The sequence below is a fragment of the Cricetulus griseus genome, chromosome 4, assembly GCF_003668045.3.
Source record: "Cricetulus griseus strain 17A/GY chromosome 4, alternate assembly CriGri-PICRH-1.0, whole genome shotgun sequence".
In the NCBI taxonomy this organism is placed as follows: domain Eukaryota; kingdom Metazoa; phylum Chordata; class Mammalia; order Rodentia; family Cricetidae; genus Cricetulus; species Cricetulus griseus.
In genome coordinates this window covers 82,393,801-82,414,212 of record NC_048597.1, presented here as the reverse complement: position 1 = coordinate 82,414,212, position 20,412 = coordinate 82,393,801, and the positions used below count along the sequence as shown (strand labels likewise).

General features: G+C 45.9%; 1 protein-coding gene across 1 annotated transcript; it reads right to left on the bottom strand.

The window, feature by feature from the left end:
- Nucleotides 1–1,312: 1,312 nt before the first annotated feature.
- Nucleotides 1,313–15,277, bottom strand: LOC100764810 (ral guanine nucleotide dissociation stimulator). Its single transcript, XM_027413406.1, has 6 exons — nt 15,143–15,277; nt 14,764–14,945; nt 14,130–14,177; nt 13,512–13,708; nt 12,957–13,259; nt 1,313–1,695 (listed from the first exon to the last, which is right to left on the bottom strand). The coding sequence occupies exons 1-6, from the start codon at nt 15,275–15,277 to the stop codon at nt 1,313–1,315; spliced, it is 1,248 nt and encodes a 415-aa protein (XP_027269207.1).
- Nucleotides 15,278–20,412: the final 5,135 nt, after the last annotated feature.

The window sequence follows — 20,412 nt, the reverse complement described above, 5'->3', positions numbered from 1 at the left end:
CTTTGGATTAGAAAAGCAGCTGAATGTTTTAAGTGGACCTTAGTGGGCTGTACTAGGAACATGGAAGCCAGTAGCACTGGAGTAATTGGAACTGTGGAGGTCTGGCTCAAAATGTTTCAGAGGAGCAGAATATTAGTATATGGCCTACAGGCTGTTCTTATATTTTGGCAAAGAATGTGGCTTTCTGCACTTGTCCAAAAAATCTGCCTGAAGTATATAACCTTTCCCAAATCAGATGGCTAGGTGGTGTGTGTGTGTGTGTGTGTGTGTGTGTGTGTGTGTGTGTGTGTCCTCTTCCTCATCAGAGCCCAAATGAGCTGCCCTACACCATCAAAGGCCTGACACCACTCAGTGTCTTCTAGGACCACCGTCAGCCATTTTTTGATGGTGTAACGGTGATTGCTGCCTTTGTCCTGTGGAGGATTGCCAGTATATAGTGAACAGTAAGACTGCATCCAATCCATTCCCCACAGACAAATGTATAAAATTTCCATGGGCTCAACATCTTTTGCCAGTCACACTCAGAATTGTGGGGAAAGCCTGGCAATTCTTTATGAAAATGATCTGTTGATGGGCTACAGAGATGGCTCAGAGGTTAGGAGCACTGGCTACTTTCCCAGAGGTCCTGAGTTAATTCCCAGCGACCATCTAGAATGAGATCTGGTGTCCTCTTCTGGCCTGCAGGCATACTTGCAGACAGAACACTGTATACACAACAAGAAAATGATCTGTTTAAACATGTTAGGTGGGGTGTGACAAAATGTCACAAGGAGCAGTGAGTGTATACGCATGCCTCTGGGTTCAGGGTGGACACCATTACAGCTTAGCTGACTTCACTGCACGGCTCTGCTGTCCAGTTGACAGAGCAGAAGCCCAGGAAGAAAGGGAAACCCTTGTCTGTGGACCCCAGTGTGTTTGAGCTCAGAAGCTACGTCCCTAACTGTCAAGGGCGCCACTGAGCACAGGACTACCCATTCACACTTGTATCCTTTGCATTCCTTGCCATTTTCTGCCACATCAGCAGTTTGATTTCCCCTGATTCTAGGATGCTCTGCAAGGGTCCTCCTTCCATGTTCCATATTTAGCTCAGAGCTGCCATCCGCACCTTGACACAAGTAGATTGTACTACGTGGGGAGAATAGACATCATGTCCCTGAACAATATCACTTAAAATGAATAAACAATACCTTTTTATTCAACAATGAAAACAATAAAACATAATTGAAATTTAAGGAGGTATTTAAGAGAGGAAGGACAGCTTATACATGGAGCTGGTTCTGTGTGGAACTCAGCAGGTAATTCTATTACCTAACTATATGTCAACATCAGGCAGAGGGGAAATAGGCTCTGGTGCCCCTAACTGCACAACAGCAGGTAGAAATACCTGCCTGGCAGCTGGAACATCTGCAGCCACACATAGAGATTTTTGTGTATCAGCTGATGCGGGCAGAGACTGATCTAAAGGCAGAAGCTGCACGGATTCAGCTTCTGGCACAGCTGGTTCTCTAACTGCTGGGTCCATGAGCTCAGTGTTCTCTTGGGGTTTCAGATCTCCCTGTGGCCCTGCCACAGAAGCTGGTTTCAGATCTCCCTGTGGCCCTGCCACAGAAGCTGCTCTCAGATGCACTGTCTTTTGCATCCCTGAGGCATCCAGCATTGGGGCTTCTGAAGTTGTTGACCTGATGAGCCCACAATCTAGGACAGAAAGAGACAGACCATTAGTGGAGGTGGCCTAGAAATTTCCAGGATGCAGTGAGCTTCCCAGAGACCTGCCTTGCTGGTCACACAAGGCCTGCTCATGTCAGATAATCCCCAGTCCCCTCTTCCCACAAGTGGCCATGTCATCTGACCGATGGACACCTCTGGTTGGAGGTCAAGGTTTCTGGGGAATTCCCTCTCGGAACCCATCACAGAAACTACGCCCTCCCTTCCCAGGCACCTACCTCGAACCTCCCCATCTTCAAGCATTTCACAGCTAGCTCCTCTAGCTGTGGTATAAGCTTCTGGACATGGATGCGGAGGTTTGAGAGAGGCATGCTGAGCCACAGGTAGACCAACAGCTCGTTTGGGGTGACCCGGACTGGAGACCCCTTATAATCCTGGGGCACTCTTTGCATCCACAGTGCCAAAAAAGAATTGTAGGGCACTGCATGGCCGAGTAGTAGGTTGGCACGAGTAGACTCAGAAGCCTGGCCTTGCTTCACCAGCACAGCAGAGGTCCCTCACATGAGTAAAAGGCTGCCCGGCCCACTTGTTGCTAGACATAGTAGTCAGGAGTGTGGGGTTGTCTTCCCTTGGAAGACAGACTGGGCACACTGGGCTGGTCTGTGGTGGGGATGGACTCCCGTAGGGCCCTTTAGCTTCATCCATCCCTCTGTTCCTCAGAACCAAGGAGACCATGGAGATCTGTTTTTCTCCACATGCAGGTGAAGTCTCTGCTACTGTCCTCTAGTGGGAATCCCAAGGGGAGGTGACTGGTGACGGCTTAGTCCTCAACCCTAGCCACCCCAAACATCCCACTGTGCATATCTGTGCTCTTACCTCCCTCCCCACCCAAAGCCCGCTCACATCTTTATATGCCCGTCATCCACACAGTCAGGCCTGTGGCATTTCTTGAGGGCAGCTAAGGCCATGTATCCCCCACCCACCAGAGATCTAGAGGGAGCTGCTTGAATAGAAATAGAAGCCAGGGAGAGAGTGGGAGTTCAGGGGGCTCTCTGCACTGTTCTGGCTTCCATGCTGAGGGACTGGGGATGAGCTCACAGATCTTCAAGGATCTTCATGCAATGGGTGGAACCCAAGCTACTCCTTTTTCAGGTTGGACAGGGCTTCCTGGGGACTCCGCGGGGATCCTCGTCTGGCTCCATTGGTCCCATATAACCCAGATAGGGTCTAGAACCTTCTTTCCAAATGGGGAAAAGGCTTTGCTCAAAGCATAAGATAGTGTTTGACACTTCTTGGGCAAAAGTAAATTTCCCAAACTAGATTCATCTTCCTGCCCTCAATCTTTGGTCCTGTCACTTTGAAGGGACAGGCAGCAGACAAATGCTGCCAGGGGACAGTTGTACTATTCCTATGAGAGACGAGTCTTCCTCAAACCAAGCCAGGGGCTCACGGCCCTGAACTTAGTTGTAGCCACTGACGCTTTCATTAGGAGGTTCAGCACCTCCCAGGGGTGGCACCAAGGAAAGTAATGACGAAGTATTGGTCATGGGTTTTCACAGCAGTTGCTAGGTATTTCACTACTTAGTTTGGGCTGTTATGACCAAGCCTGAGGGCCTTAAGGTGGGAGTCTGGGTCCATTTTACCTGGTGGAAGGACCAACGAAGAAAGCAGGTTTAAATGGGGAAACTCTGAGAGGCATCATCAACCCATTGCCACACACTGAAGTGAAAAGCAGGCATAAAGGATGCTTCTCAGGGTTCTCACAGGATCACACACCCAGGCAGGGACTGTGGTGGATCAGGGGGACCAGAAAGGAAACCTTGGCCTGCCTGTGTTACCTCGATTTTTCTTTGAAAAAAACAGCGAGTGGGTGCCCCCAATGTCTCCAAAGGTGGCCAAGGCCACAACTCTTGATGTTTCTGTGGCCTGAGGTGCAGAAGTATAGAACTCCTTAATCTCTGAAGCGCTTCCGGGCGAGTCGGTTTTATCAGTTGAGTCAGTTGAGGGTGCTGAGGCTGCTGCTGGCCTCTGGTTACCTGGCAACCAGGAGTCCTTGTTCCATCTGGACCATTTTAAGGAAGTGAGGTCACTTCCTGGGGCCCTCCAGCCTGAGACTCTTCCACATACGCTCTCTCTGGGGCTGACCAGGGCTGCCACTGCTCTCCCTCTGCCTTTCCATGTGTACAATGGGACACAATGGCATCTATATGTTCATGCCACACACTGACCTGTGGAGCCTGTTTTCAGCCAGACCCTCAACTTTGAGAAGCTAGAAGAGCTTTCCAAACTATTCCCTCTATACCACAAGCATCCCAGGAAAAGGAATTTCTCTTAGGGTCTTCCACTGTCCTGGCCTGCTCCTTATAGATCATTCTAGTGTTGATTTCCTAGTGTGTCATCATGTGGATATGATCACAGATACCCTATACCTGGGAAACCCCATACCACTGTCACAAGATGTGAAGGCACAAATAGAGACAGGTGCCCATGTCCTCACACCCACACTCTCACAAGGGCACACAGAGGACCCACTTACAGATGCCCAGGAGCATGTTAGTATTGAAAGGAACATGCTTAGGTGGCCTTAGGGATATTTAGGATGAGGTTAGGGTTGGGGAAAGAGACAGAAGCAAACTGTATGCGCTCATGTTTAATGGTGCCTTTCCATTAGAGGACCAGGCTGGGCTTCTCTCCTTTTCTATGCATTCTAGTGTTTATTCCACAGGCAACCGTGTGCCTCTTCTGCATCCCCAGGCACTAGTGTCGGCCTTCTGGTTTGTAGGTGTCAACACCTCTCCCAACATTCCTTACCCCAGGGAAAGTATGAACTAACTTTAGGCAAACTTCCAAAGCTACAGAGAAACCTTGTCTCCAAAAAACAAAAAAAAAAAAAAAAAAAAAAAAAAGGGCTGTGGTAAAATTTCCTGATCTTCATTCTTCAATGACCAGTTCAAAATTCATTCATATTTAAGTAAGTTTCAGGCTTGTTTATGGATAAACGAGAAAATTTAAAATTCTATGAAAAACCAGAAGGAAGGAAAAAGAATGGACTAAATTTACGATCCCTAGATTTTACAGAAATACAAAATGCATATATATATATATATATATATATATATATATGCTGTAAAGTGTCTAGCAAGTTAAAAGTGACCAATGACCAATGGAGTTCAAAGGGACTTATGGGGATAGAAGTATGTATGCCAGGGGATATGCTCAATATATATATATATATATATATATATATATATAATATATGACAGCATTCTCATATTACACATTACATAATCAAGAACAATGATCATTTACATAACTAAGAAAATGGTTTTGTTCTTTAGAATGATCATTTACATAATTGAGAGAATATTTTAGTTCTTTAACAAATTTATCTTATTATTTTTCGTGAATGAGTGCATGTGTCTATGCAGTGATGTGTGCAGTACCCAGAGAAGCCAGAAGAGTGTGTTGAATCCCCTGGAACCGGGTTGTGAGCTGCCGTGTCAGTGCTGGGAACTGAACCTGTATCCTCTGCAAGAGCAGCCAGTGGTCTTAACTGCTGAGCCATTTCTCCAGCCCATTTCTGTTCTCTCTGTGGTCACAGTAGCCCATTGTAGAAACCATGATTAGTGTCACTTATTTCTGTACTGTTAATTAAAATATCATACCACGAACTATAGTTGGTTTCTTTCTTTTTCTTTTCTTTTCTTTTCTTTTCTTTTCTTTTCTTTTTTAACTCTTAGCTCTTTGGGAGCCTGCCACCCAACTCCACAATAAATACACTTACGAATACCCAACCTTAGCTTGGCTTATTTCTAGCTAGTTTTTCTAACTTAAATTAACCTGTCCTTCTTCTACATTTTGCCTCTGGGCCCTTAACTTTCCCTATTCTACATGTCTTTTCTTCCTTTCTTACTTGGTGGTTGGCTGTGTAGCAGGATGGCTGGCTCCTGGCATCTTCCTCTCCTTCTTTTCTGGGTCCTCCCTCTTCTCTCCTCTCCTATTTATTCTCTCTGCCCCCCAGTCCTGCTGATCCCTCTCCTGCCCAGCTATTGACATTCAGCTCTTTATTAGACCAATGAGGTGTTTTAGGCTGGCACAATAACACAGCTTCAAAGAGAAACAAATGCAACATAAAAGAATGCAACACACCTTTTCATCATTAAACAAATGTTTTACAGCATAAATGAATGTAACAAATCTTAACATAATATTCCACAACAAAGAACCTCAAATATTAGCAACCTCGGTTGATGGCCACACTTATTTTGGCTACAGCTGTGCAGTTTTGGTGACAGGTCAGCGTGGAATGGGTGGAGCTGTAGCCCAGAATGCAGGCAGGGCTACAGCAGCTGGGGTCTCAAGGGTCTAAAGCCTTGCTGACTCAGGTCTGCCAAGGGATGCTATGCTGTCTGCCAGTGGGGACAGCTGGGGTCTGGCTTCCCCACAGCACACTAGTGGTGACCCAGCAGACGGTCTCTCAGAGCCTGGCCTTAGATGTCAGTCATGCAACAGGGCAGGGTCAAAAGCCCAATAGCTTCATTAGAGGGAAACATAGTCAACCTGTTCTTATGGAGTAGAAGATTCTAGAAGAAATACTCTTGTCACTTCTAGAACCTGTCTTAGTTTGTATAGGGCAAATATTTTTTTTTTCATTTTAAATTGAGGATTGCTAAATTGTGCTCCTGAGAAATTGCACAAATTCTCTCCCAGTACCATGGTGAGGAAATGTAATATATATATGTATATGTATATGTATATGTGTATGTGTATGTGTATGTGTATGTGTATGTGTATGTGTATGTGTATGTGTATGTGTATGTATACATGTATATATGTATATATGTATATATGTATATATGTATATATTATATTATATATAATATATATAAATGCAATATATATTTATTTATATTTATATATTTATATATATTACATTAATATATATAAATGTTATATATATACATATATATATAGAGAGAGAGAGAGAGAGGAGAGAGAGAGAGAGAGAGAGAGAGAATTGGAGTGCCTGTGAGCCTTTCCTTAAGGACATTGTTCTTCCTCTTCTGGCCACTAGAGGGCAGTGGTTCTCCATGGAAACACAAGGAGACCTTCCTTGACCTGTTTGTTGGCATCTCAGTGACATTTCATATAGGATGGGAATAGGGGTAGCTGCTGAGGTGAACTTAATACAACAGGATTGGGAAGGGCTTCACTCCTAACTTGGATGTCTTTGATAGGCTGTTAAGATGAAATCCGATGTTGTAGCTTTCCATTTATCTGACTCTCTGCAGAGCAGGTGCCGGTGGCTCTGTGAAAGGTGCCTCCCTCCTGCAGCAGCATGAGCCATATCAGGACTGGCAGTTTGTTTTCTGGGGCTCTGAGGGTGGTGGGGTAAGTGATGGAAATTCTTCAAAGGCAGATTTCCAGATAGTTTTAACTTTACCTAGGAGTGCTGAGGCTTGTCCCACGTTCAAGGAGAACCAAGCCCTTGTGTGTTCTGGGTGGCCCTGCGTGACATCCCCATCCCAGTCTGTGTTCACATGGAGACCGTGTTCACTGAAAGAAAGTGTGAGTGTGAGGAGGTTCTGAGAGATCAGGCACCAGAAGGCAAGACTAATGCCATTTTAGGCTGGATACCATCTTGAGAAGCAGCTGACTGGCCCCTGCAGCCAGTTCCTGGTAAAACCACAAACAGCTAAAAGTTGCTCCAGGGCCCCCACATCCTGCTGAATCGGCCTGACACTAGGAAACACATCTTATCTTGGTCACCAGATGCTCTAATGAAAATTTCTGAATGTTGGCTTAACTCCAGGGCCAATCCACCCAAGAAACATCCCCCCTGAACCAACCAGAAAAACACCATGGCTTGTACTCCCCTAGCTTGTGGTTTTCCCTTTATAAGCTCACTCCCCTGCTGGTTCTGGGCTGCTCCTCTCACCTGCTGTGTCTGAGTGCTGCTGGAAGGCCTGAACTCAAGTTTGCTCTCAATAAATTCCTGTTTGATTGCATTGGTACCTAGCTCTGTGGTGGTCATGTTTTGGGGGTCCTGCATTCTGGGCATAACAGTTCAAGCTTCAGGCCTGGAGCACCATCAGTGGAAGGTCTGAATCCCAGCCCAGAAGCAGAGGCTTCATACAGAGGGAGGTATGAGCTTCAGGCAAGAACTTCAGGCCTGGAGCAGTGTCAGTGGAGCCATGAGCCTCAGATCCAGGGCAGTGTCAAAGGGAGGCCCCAGCCTCAGGCCCAGGAGTGAGGAGCAATTGCTGGGTGAGACTACAGCAGCAGTTTCCAGCAGTAGCTTCTAGAAATTATCACAAAAAGTTCTTCTGGGAAAGAGCACCTGTGTCCCAGCCAGCATCCACTGCCATTTCCTGGCTGGAGATACCCCACTGAGGCTCCAGATACCCTCAGCCCCATCCACACTTCCAGGGGGAGGAGTGTCCTTTGGAACCTTAGCCCCACCTGTATCTGAAGGAGCTACCACCCGAGCCTTGGGCCCACTTCCACCAGGAGGAGCATTCACTGGAGGCTCTGCTCTGCTTGTGCCTGAAGGAGTAGTCAACAGAGCCACAGTCCCCAACTGGAGAAAGAGAGACTCCCACCTGAAGCACAAGCTCCACCTATATGTATTAGAGAAAGAGATGTGTAGACAACAAGGTAAGAACACACTTAACAATACAAAGAGCAATAAGGCACCACTGGAAGCTAGTGGTGCTACAACAGCAAGACCTGAACATCCCAACACACATGAAGTAGAAGAAAATGACCTAAAATAACTTGATGAGGATTATTGAGGCCCTTAAAGAGGAAATTAAAAATTCCCTTAAAGAAATTGAGGAAAAGACAAACAAAAATGGAAGGTATCGACAAATCCCTTAAAGAAAACCAAGAAACAGCAATCAAACAAATGAAGGAAATGATTCAAGACTTGAAATCTGAAATAGAGGCAATAAAGAAAACACAAACTGAGGGAATTCTGGAAATGGAAAATCTGGGTAAATGATCAGGAACCACAAATGCAAGCAAGCACAAACAGCAGACTACATGAGATGGAAGAGAGAATTTCAGGTGTTGAAGATCCAATAGAGGAAATAGATTCATTGGTCAAAGAAAAATTTAAATCCAACAAATCCTTAACACAAAACATACAGGAAATCTGGGACACCATGAAAAGAACAAACATAAAAATAATATCTATAGAAGGAGAAGAACTCCAACTCAAAGGCACAGAAAATACATTCAAAAAATCATAGAAGAAAATGTTCCCAATCTAAAGAAGGATATGCCTATGAAAATACAAGAGGCTTACAGAACACAAAATAGACTGGACAAAAAAAGTTCCCTCACCACATAACAATAAAAACAATAAACATACAGAAGAAAGAAAGAAAGAATATTAAGAGCTGCAAAGGAGAAAGGCCAGGTAACATATAAAGGCAGATCTATCAGAATTATGCCTGACTTCTCAACAGAAACAAAGAAAGTCAGAAGGTCCTGGTCTGATGTTATGCAGATACTAAGTGACCATGGATGCCAGCCCAGACTACTTTACCCAGCAAAGCTTTCAATAACCATAGATGGAGAAAACAACATATTCCATGATAAAAAACAAATTTAAACAATACCTATCCACAAATCCAGCCCTACAGAAAGTACTAGAAGGAAAACATCAACCCAAGAAAATCACCCACATCCACAAGAACAAAGGAAATAGATGAGCTTACAGCAGCAAACCCCAAAGAACGAAACTGAACACACAATACCATCATGAACAACAAAAACAAAAATATCAGGAACTAACAATTACTGGTCATTAATATTCATTAATATAAATGGTCTCGGTTCATCTATAAAAAGACACAGGCTAATAGATTGGATATGAAAACACAATCCATCCTTCTGCTGCATACAAGAAACACACCTCAACCTCACAGAGAGACAATACCTCAGAGTAAGGGGTTGGGAAAATTATTTTCCAATCAGATGGATCTAAGAAACAAGCTGGTGCAGATTGTGTATATTTACACAATGGAGTACTACTCAGCTGTAAGAAACAATGACATCCTAAAATTCACAGACAAGTGGACAGAACTAGAAAAAAAAAACATCTCAAGTGAGGTAACCCAAAACCAGAAAGACAAATATAGTATGTACTCACTCATAAGTGGATACCAGACATAAAGCAAAAGATACACAGCCTACAATCCACAACCCCAGAGAAGCTAGATTCCTCTTCCAGAAACAGATGGAAGCAGATGCAGAAATCCACAACTAACCATGAGACCAAGTTCCTGGAGTACAATCAGAGAGAGGAAGGAGCGATAATATGAACAAAGGAGTCAAGACCATGATGGGTAAACCCACAGAAACAGCTGACCCGAGCTAGTGAGAGATCACTGTCTCTGGTCTGACAAATGGGGAACCTACTAAGACCAAACTAGACTCCCTTAATATAGGTGACAATGGTGCAGCTAGGACAATATATGAGGCCTCTGGCTGTGGGTCCAAGATCTAACTCTAATGCACAAACTGACTTAGTGGAGCCCATTCTATATGGAGAGATACCTTGCTCAGCCTAGACACAGGGCTGTGGGTGGAGAGGTGCCTTGGTCCTGCCTCAACGAGATGATGGGACAGACTTCATGGACTTCCTAGTAGAGGACTTACTCTCTCTGAGGAGCAGCTGGGAGGTGGGGAGCAGTGGAGGAGCGGGAGGAGAGGAGGGAAGGGGACTGGGATTGGAATGTAAAAATAAAAAGAAGGTAGGTCTAAGAATTTAGCCCCCAACCTGGTCTGATTAATCATCTTTTGCCTAGGTAACCAAGGGGGGCCTGTTGTTCATCTCAGGGGTAGTGTTGGGGCCTTCTTGGCGCAGTATTCCACCAGTCAGACTCCACACCTTGTCTCCTGACACCCCAGTTCCTCAGACATTCACCTGAGGGCTGTTCATAGGATAGCTTACAGGCAGGGATGCTCCGGGGGCTTGTTAGGGTCAGAGCCTGGGCTCTGGCACGTCTAACAACCAAGACTTTGGTCACCTATCCTCCACAGGCCTGGTAGACAACAGTGAAGAGCAGGGAAAGCCTGGGTGTGGTGGTACACACCTTTTCTCCCAGCATTCCGTAGGCAGAGTCTGGTGGATGTCCATGAGTTTAAAGGCCAGTCTGGCTTATCTACATAGTGAGTTCTCAGAAAGCCAGACGGAGAGATCCTGTTTCAAAACTAAAATACAAACAAACAAACAAACAAACAAAAACAAGCAAAAGAACACAGAGAAAGAGATTTAGTTCAAGTAGCCACATTGGGAAGAGGAGCTAATAATGGGGTCCAGTGACACCCACTCATATTTACGGACCTGACCTGAAGAGTTGGTTTTAATATGAAGCAAGAAGTATGTCAAACGAAGCAGTCCTGATTAAGGTGTGGTCGTGTCCACCACTGAACCATCAGTCCCTCTGCTCCAGTGTCCCCTGCAAGGTGATCTGACAAGTGACCAGAAGTCTGTGAATCTTACAGGGAGCCAAGTTTTCCTTCCCTAAGTCCAGCACCAGGCTTCATTCTTTTTCCTTTGCCTGCATAAAATTCCTGGAGTGATTCCCATTATTACTGGGGTGCATTGACCCAATCTCCTTGTGTCCAATTGGGAAGGCACAGTGTCTCTTTGGAGGACCCTCACTGTTTCCAGGACAGTTATATTGCCCCCATCTTCCTTTACACTACCGGTTTTTGAGGTAAAAGGTCTGATATCTAAATCAAATAACATAAAGGGAACGCAAGCAGGAACACTGGAGGCCATGCCAGGCAACCATGCACAATGATCATTTCTCTATACTGCCTTGTTTTAGCTGTTCATGAAAGGACTGGCACTAGTGACTCCATTTTTGTTGGTGGTGTGGTGACAGGTTCTAGCCACAGAGCACAGGCTGGCTTCAACAACCTTGCTATTCTCTGCCCCAGCTTCCCCAGCACTGAATGACATCTGTGCCAGTTAGTTTTGTCAACTTGATACAGCCAAGGTCATCTGGGAAAACATCTCCCTCAGGTTGTCCTTTAGGCAAGTCTGTGGTTCATTTTCTTGATTAATGGTTGATATTGTAGGGCCCAGCTCACTGTAGGAGGTGCCACCCCTGAGCATGTGGTCTTTGTTTACATAAGATGTGGCTTGATCTGTTTGGGGGAGGGCTGGCGGTGGGATGAGGACTTATCCTGGGTGTATGAACTGGCTTTTTGGAGCCCATTACCTAGGTCGGGATACCTTGCCCAGCTTTGACTCAGGGTGGAGGGGCTTGGTCCTGCCTCAACTTTGTATTCCTGAGTTTGGTGACTACCCCAAGAAGGCCTTAAACCCTCTGAGGAGTGGATGAGGTTGAGGGATAGGGGGAGGGGGAAAGGGGAGAAGGGAAAGAATGGGGGACTGAGGTTGATATAGAAAATGTAAAAAATTTAAATCAAAATTTAAAATTAAGAATATAGAAATTAAAAAAAGAAAGAAAACAGCTGAGAATGTGGAGAAAGCCAGTAAGCAGTGTTCTATCATGGCTGTTGTTTCAGTTCCTGCCCTGACCTCCCTCAGGATGCATTGTGATGGGGAAATGGAAGTCTAATAAATCCCTTTCTTCCCCAAGATGTTTTTGGTCAGTGTAATAGTGTAATGCTTTTGGTCACAGTAATAGAAACCTAATGAAGATGACAGGCAAAGGTTACTCTGCCCAGAGAGATTCCTTTTTATTCAGTCAACTCTTCCCTCATCTTTTAGTAATATTCCCAGTAGACATCACTGATCTACCATCTTGTTCCATCTTGTCCACCTGTCACCACTGAGGAGATCATTTCATCTGGTCTGAATCTGTGATGGGGAAGAAAGTGTCAGATGTCAAGGAGCCAGGGCCACTAAAACTCTCCAGCCAGGTTTTAGCAGCTCAGAGCTGCAATCCACTGGTAGACATGAGTAGAATATACCACATGGGGAATAGACATGGAGTCACTGAGCCATATAATTTAAAACAAGTAAAAAATAAATTTTTATTAATATTAAAGCATAAATAACAACCCAACAATAAAAAAGAATTAAACAAAATTTTAAGTAATATTAACAATAAAAACAACAATAAAAAGAATGAAGTGAAATGAAAGGCAACGATAACAATGTAAACAACAATAAAAAAATCAACATTAAAAATGTTTTCTCTGAAGAGGGGAAGTGGAGCTGGTTTGAGATGGAATTCAGCAGGTAACTCTATTACCCAACTATATGTCAACTTCAGGCAGAGGGAAAAAGGGCTCTGGGTCACCTAACTGCACAACACCAAGTACAAATATCTGCTCGACAGCTGGAACATCGGGGGCCACATCTAGAGGTTTCTCTGTATCAGCTGATGTGGGCAGAGGCTGGTCTGGAGGCAGAAGCTGCACTGGTTCAACTTCTGGCACATCTGGTTCCCCATCTTCCAGGTCTATGAGTTTAGTGTCATCTTGGGGTTTCATATCTCCCCATGGCCCTGCCACTGAAGCTGCTCTCAGAGGCAGAGTCTCTCCCATCCCTGAGATATCCAGCACTGGGGTTTCTGGAGTTCCTTCCCTCAAGAGGCCACAATCTAGGACAGAAAGAGATGGACAGTTACTGGAGGTACCCTAGACGTTTTCAGGAAAAGGTGAGTTTCCTGGAGGTGTCCTTGCTGGTCACACAAGGTCTGTTTCATGTCAGAGAATCCCCAGTTCCCTGTCCCCACCACAGGACATCTCACCTGACTGGCGTCCAGCTCTAGTTCAAAGCCCGGGCATCTATCTGGAGAATTCCCTGGTACAACCCATCACCAAAACCACCTCCGAGCTTCCCAGACACCTACCCGAGGCCTCCTCATCCTTTTCCAATTCCTGCTCCTCCAGCACTGATAGGAGATCCTCAGTTTGGATAGTGACATCTGAGGAAGGCACATTGAGCCTTATGTAGTCCAACAGCCGCTTCATTGTGGCCACGTCAGGATAATCACAGAAGTCCTGGGGGTGTGTGTGGACCCACATGGACAGAAAGCTGAATATGGCACTGCATGGGAGAGAAGGTTGGCAAGAAGTAGAAGTAGAGTCAGAAGCCTGGCCTTTCTTCACCAGCACAGCAGAGGTCCCTCACATGAGGAAAAGGCTGCCCAGCCCACTTGTTGCTGGGCATAGAGGTCAGGAGTGTGGGTTATAGAGAGAGGGCTCCAGACACTTTCTGTCCCTTGGAGAACAGACTGAGAAAACTGGGCTGGGCTGTGGTGGGGATGGATCTCCCTATGGCCCTTTAGCTTCATCCATCCCTGTGCTCCTGAGAACCAAGGAGACCATTGGGGAATCTCTGCTTTTCTCCATCTATAGGTGAAGTCTCTGGCACTGTCCCTCTAGTGGAAATCCCTCAACCCTAGCCACCCCAAACATCCCACTGTTCAGAGAGGCTCTTACCTCCCTCCTCACCCAAGCCCACTCACGTATTTGTTTCTTGATCCTCCACACAGTCAGGCCGGAAAGATCCATACCTGTGTCAATCCATGAGCGTGTCACTGCTAAGTCCAAGTGTCCCCAACCCACCAAGAGATCTAGAGGGAGCTATTGGAATCTGGTGTGTGTTAGAAGCCAGGAAGAGGATGGGGGTGCTGAGGGTTCTTTGCACTGTTCTGACTTCCATCCTGAGGTTCTGGAAATGAGCTCACAGCTCTTCAACAATTTTCACGGAATGCGTGGAACCTAAGCTCCGCCCTGCTAGGTTTCTCGGTTGGTACAGGGCTTCTTGGGTAACCACCAGGGACTCGTGTCTGGCTCTATTCATCCCATCAAACCTAGATAGTGTCTTGAACTTTTGGTACAAATGGGGGAAAGGCCCTGCTTGAGGCATAAGAAAGGAGAGTGTCTGACAGTTCTTGGGAGAGTGAATGACACAATCTAGAGTTGCCTCCCCCAACCCATCTCTGGCCATGCCACTTTGAAGGGCCAGTACCCAGGACCAATGATGCCGGGGTACAATCATCCTTGTCCTATGAGAGCATACAGTCCTAGAGAAGAGTAGAGCCTCCCTAAAACCAGAGCAGGAAGCTTGAGAGCCTGAACTTGCATGGAAGCACTCACATTTCCATTATCAGGTCCAGCACCTCCCAGGCGGTGGCAAACTTCGGGTACACAGCCAAAAATACATATATCTCAAGGATGTCCTGGTTCTTAATTGCAGTTGGAATATAAGATATGAAGTTTTCCAGGTAGTCTGGGCTGTTAGGTTTGAACGTGGGGGGCTTATTCAGCTTCCTTTTACTCTGAGGAAAGACCAAGGAAGGAAGGAGAATTTAAAGTAAAAACTCAGAAACATCACCAACCCATTAACACATGCTGAAGTGAAAAGCAGACGTAAAAAATGTTCCTCAGGGTTCTCACAGGAACACACACCCCATCAGAGACTGTGGTGGATCAGGGGGCCCAGAAAGGTTTCCTGCTACAGGTTGGCCTGTATTACCTTGGTTTCCCTGTGGGAAAGTGGCCATAGGTATTGTGTAATTGGGCGCACCCAACGTCTCCAAAGGTAGCCAAGGCCACGCCTCTTGGTTCTTTGGTGGCCTGAGCCTTCAGAAGTCTGGAAACAGCAGAACATCCTGAATGTTCAAACACCTCCAGAGAAGTGAGTCAGTTGAGGCTGCTGCCAGCCTCCAGCTACCTAGTAACCAGGATTCCACATTCCATCTGAAGAATTTTAAGGAAGTGAGGTCACTTCCTGGGGCCCTCTTCCTGAGACTCTTGTACATGCGCTCTCTCTGGGACTGACGAGGGCTGCCAACTGCTCTTCCTCTGCCTTTCCATGTGTACAATGGGACACAATGGCATCTATATGTTTATGCCTCTCACTGACCTGGGGAGCCTGGCTTCAGCCAGACAGACCCTCAGCTTTGAGAAGCTAGAAGAGTTTTCCAAACTATTCCCTCTATACCACAGGCATCCCAGGAAAAAAGAATTTCTCTTAGGGTCTTCCCACTGTCCCAACCTACTCCTTGTAGATCATTCTAGTGTTGATTTCCTAATGTGTCATCATGTGGATAGGATCACAGATACCCTATACCACTTTCACCAGAGGTGAAGGCACAAATAGAGACAGGTGCCCATGTCCTCACACCAACACTCTCACAGGGACACACAGAGGATCCACTTACAAATGCCCTGGAACATGTCAATACAGAAAGCAACATGCTTAGGTGGCCTTAGGGATATTTAGGGTGAGGTTAGTGTTGGGGTAAGAGACAGAAGCAAACTGTATGCGCTTATGTTTAATGGTGCCTTTCACTTAGAGGACCAGGCTGGGCTTCTCTCCTTTTCTATGCAGTCTAGTGTTTATTTCCTTTGGCTTTCCACAGGCAACAGTGGGCCTCTTCTGCATCCCCAGACATTGCATGTGGGTTCTGTTTTACAAAGTGTTCCCCACTGCTCACAGCATTCCTGCCTCTGAGCACACATTAACGTGAAGACTTTGCAAGTTTCTGTATCTTCATTTGTTGATGACTAGTTTAAAATTCATTCATGTTTAAGTCTCAGACTTGTTGAAGGAGAAACACGAAGCTTAAAAATTCAATGCAGAGATGTGGATTGCCTGTGCTGCAACCCAGGGTCATGGTGACAGCAGGGCCTGAGCTGCCAAGGCTTATGTCTGGGTCTGTAACCCTACCAAATCCAGGGTCTGCGTTGATGTCCATTGCTCTTGTTCCAACCAAAGGCCATGGGGATGCCTGAGGTACGCGTTGACACCTGAGGCCGTTTGTTTCTAAGGCCATACTGATCTGAGTGGCCTGTGCTGCAACCTAGGTTCATGGTGGCATCTGGGCCCAAGCTGCTAAGGGCCATGTCTGGTGCTGTGGTCATGCTACAACTGTAGTCTGTGTCGATGTCTGTGGCCTGTTTTACCACAGGGGGCATGAGAATCATGTGTGTTGAAATCCAAGTGTCATGCTGAGAGGACCCTGCCTTTTGCTGGCCTTGGGAGATCTGCCCCTACCCTTCACTGACTGCTGCAGCAGGAGTGCTGGCCCTTACCCTCAAAGAAAGCTGTCCCCACCCTTCAGCGGCACCGAGAGACCTGGCTCTGATGACCCAACCCTGGGAAAGCTGGCTCCATATTCAGGAGATGATGGGGGATATCCTTCTGTATGCTGTGAATGTATGTTTCTCTTATTGGTTGATGAATAAAGCTGTTTATGCCAATGAACAGGCAGGATTTAGCCAGGTGGGAAATCCAAACCGGGATAGAAAAAGGTAGTAGACAGAGTCAAAGAGATGCCATGTAGCTGCTGAGTAAGCAAGAGACTCCAAGATCACGTGGAGATACACAGATGAATAGAAGTGGGTTAATAATTAAGAGAAAGCTAGCCAATAAGAAACCTGAGCCATCGGCAATACAGTTTATAATTAATATAAGCCTCTGTGTGTTTATTTGGGAGTAAATGGCTGTGTGACCGGTTGGGGCAGAAACTTCCATCTACAAGGAGAGCTGGCCCCACACCTCACCACAGGCATGGGACAACTGACCCTGATGGTGTGGAAGTCCTATCGGAGGCCTGGCTTCACCAACTGAGCTACCACCCAGACCCACATCCAGTACCTTGAGTTGGCCCAACCCAACATCTACCCCGCCTATGACCTGCTGGAGTATATGAAGGGACTGGTCCTGTGAACCAGAGCTTCTGGGTCTCCATGACTCAAGGCAACATCATGAGATCCAAGAGGACTTCTGATGAGGGTCCAGCATTAATGGTGTACCTTGAACCAGACCAACATACTCTTACAATTAACATTTGCATGTAAAGCTGTTTGGACAAAAGGGTCTACTGTGTGATACACTACAGATCCCAATGCCACTAAGACAAATGACAAGGTGATGGAGAGGTGGCAAAGACTGAGAAGTGATGTATTGTTTTATTATTCATATTTTTATTTTTAAAATAAAACTTTCTTTTGGGGGAGGGATACTGCAAAGGTGATTGGCAGATATGGAGGGACTGGGAAATGAGTGGGACTGGGGTGCGTGATGTGAAATTCTCAAAGAATTAATAGAAATATTATGTTTAAAAAATCCAATGCAAGCTACACAGTGGTACATGCTTATTATCCCAACACTTGGGAGGCAGAGGCAGGCAGATCTCTAAGTTCGAGGCTGACTTGGTCCACAGAGCCAGTTCCAGGGCAGTCAAGACTGCACACAGAGAGGCCCTGCCTCAAAAACTAACAAAACAAACAAACAAACAAAAGAACAAAAAAGTATATGCAGAAACAGACAAAGAAGGAAGGAAAAAGAAAGGAGTAAGTTCCTGGTTCCAAGATTTATAGAAATATATAAACTCATATTGGTATACATGGCATGAAACTTTCTAGGGAATTGAAGTGACCAGTGGAGTTTGAAGGGACTTCTGGGGATAGAAGTATGTATAGGAGGGGATATGCTCAATGTATTTTCTGACAATATTTTCATGTCACACATTCCATAATTAGGAACAATGATCATTTAGATAATTAAGAAAATATTTTAGTTCTTAAAAACTATCTTATTTTTTTTTTGTGTATGAGTGTATTGTGTCTATGCACTAGATTATACAGTACCCATGAAAGCCAGAAGAGGGTGTTGGATCTCCTGTAACCCAGGTTATGGGTGGTTGTGAGCTGCCATTTCAGTGCCGGGAATTGAACCTGGATCCTCTGCAAGAATAGCCAGTGGTCTTAACCACTGAGAGATTGTCCCAACCTGCAGGACGTCAACTTGGGGCAAGAGAGTCAGGGATAGGGAATGGGGACAAAAGACGCAGAAAGAACGACCACAGGACAGGATTCCTATCAAGTGGCAAATTTTACTTTTCTCAGGCTAGCTTATATAGTCAGGATATGGGGAGGGGCAGAATGGATTGTTTGTGCACCAAGTGTTAGTATAGGCAGGATATTAGGAAGCCACAACGAGGATGTTTGGCAGGGTAAAGAGTTCATGAGTAATAGGTCCAGGAAAGGGTTGCCTAGGTGACTGAGCCTGTGGGTGGAGGACTGGGTCAAGTTGTTTCTTTTCTTGAGCTGAGGTTCTAAGGAGCTGCTATGTAAAGGCTAACTATGTGGCCTGCCAAGCGTGGCCTAGGAGCTCATGCCCAGCCCCCAACAAGCAATCTCTCTAGCCCAGTTTTGTTCTCTTTGTGGTCACAGAGGAGCTCATTGTGGAAACCATGATCAGCATGCAGTGCTACCCAGTAAAAGTTTCCAACTGGGATATTTTATACAACTTGGTGGTGTCATTCATTTCTATTCTATTAATTGAATTCCTGTACAAAGAACATCAAATATTAGCAACCTCAGTTGATGGCCACACTTATTTTGGCTACAGCTGTGTAATTTTGGTGACAGGTTGATGCTGGGATAGGTGGGGCTGTATCCCAAGATGCAGGCAGGCTGCCCAGCAGCTGGGGTCTCAAGGGGCTGAAGCCTTGCTGATTCAGGTCTGCCAAGGGATGCTATGCTGTCTGCCAGCTGGGCCACCTGTGGCCTGGCTTCCCCACAGCACACTGGTGGTGACCCAGCAGAAGGCCTCTCATAGCCTGGCCTTAGATGTCAGTCATGCAGCAGGGCCAATGGATAGCTGGGAGGTGGTGAAAACTCCTTTAATCACAGCACTTGAGAGGCAGGGGCAAGCGAATCAGTTAAGACCAACCTGGTCTACAGAGTGAGTTCCAGGACAGCGAGGACTGTTACACAGAGAAGCCCTGTCTCAGGAAAATAAAAAAGCACAATAGCTTCAATAGAGGGAAACATGGCCCACTTGTTCATAGGGAGTAGAAGATTCTAGAAGGAATACTTATTACCAGTTTTGGAAAACTCCAGCCTGCTTTGGATATACTTCTAGGACCTGAGCTGCTATGTTTGGAGCACATATGCCTGGGCCCTGGCAGCCCTAACACTCAGACTTTGGCCACCCATTCTCCAAAGGCCTGGTAGACAACAGTGAAGAGCAGAGAAAGACTGGGTGTGGTGGTACATGCTTTCTCTCTCTCTCTCTCTCTCTCTCTCTCTCTCTCTCTCTCGCTCGCTCGCTCGCTCTCTTTCCCTTTTTTATGAAACAGCAGCGGCAGAAGCAGGGGATATCTATGAACATAAGGCCAGCCTGGTCTACAGAGTGAGTTCCAGGATAATTCATGCTCCATAATGGAGAGAACTTGTCTCAAAATCAGGAAAGCAAACAAACAAAAAAAGAGCAGAAAAAGCAGATTTAGTTCAAGTAGCCACACTGGGAAGAGGAGCTAATAATGGGGTCCAGTGACACCCACTCATATTTACGGACCTGACCTGAGAGTTGGTTTTAATATGAAGCAAGAAGTATGTCAAACTAAGCAGTCCTGATTAAGGTGTGGTCGTGTCCACCCGACTGAACCATCAGTCCCTCTGCTCCAGTGTCCCCTGCAAGGTGATCTGACAAGTGACCAGAAGTCTGTGAATCTTACAGGGAGCCAAGTTTTCCTTCCCTAAGTCCAGCACCAGGCTTCATTCTTTTTCCTTTGCCTGCATAAAATTCCTGGAGTGATTCCCATTATTACTGGGGTGCATTGACCCAATCTCCTTGTGTCCAATCGGGAAGGCACAGTGTCTCTTTGGAGGACCCTCACTGTTTCCAGGACAGTTATATTGCCCCCATCTTCCTTTACACTACTGGTTTTTGAGGTGAAAGGTCTGATATCTAAATCAAATAACATAAAGGGAACGCAAGCAGGAACACTG

Excerpts from the sequence above, each read along its gene's own strand:
- LOC100764810 (XM_027413406.1), bottom strand. The coding sequence starts at position 15,277 with ATGTTCTGCTGTTTCCAGACTTCTGAAGGCTCAGGCCACCAAAGAACC. Across the intron at positions 14,946-15,142 it reads TTTCCCACAGGGAAACCAAG|AGTAAAAGGAAGCTGAATAA; the intron begins GTAATACAGGCC and ends GTCTTTCCTCAG. Across the intron at positions 14,178-14,763 it reads CTGGACCTGATAATGGAAAT|GTATGGATCTTTCCGGCCTG; the intron begins GTGAGTGCTTCC and ends GGATTGACACAG.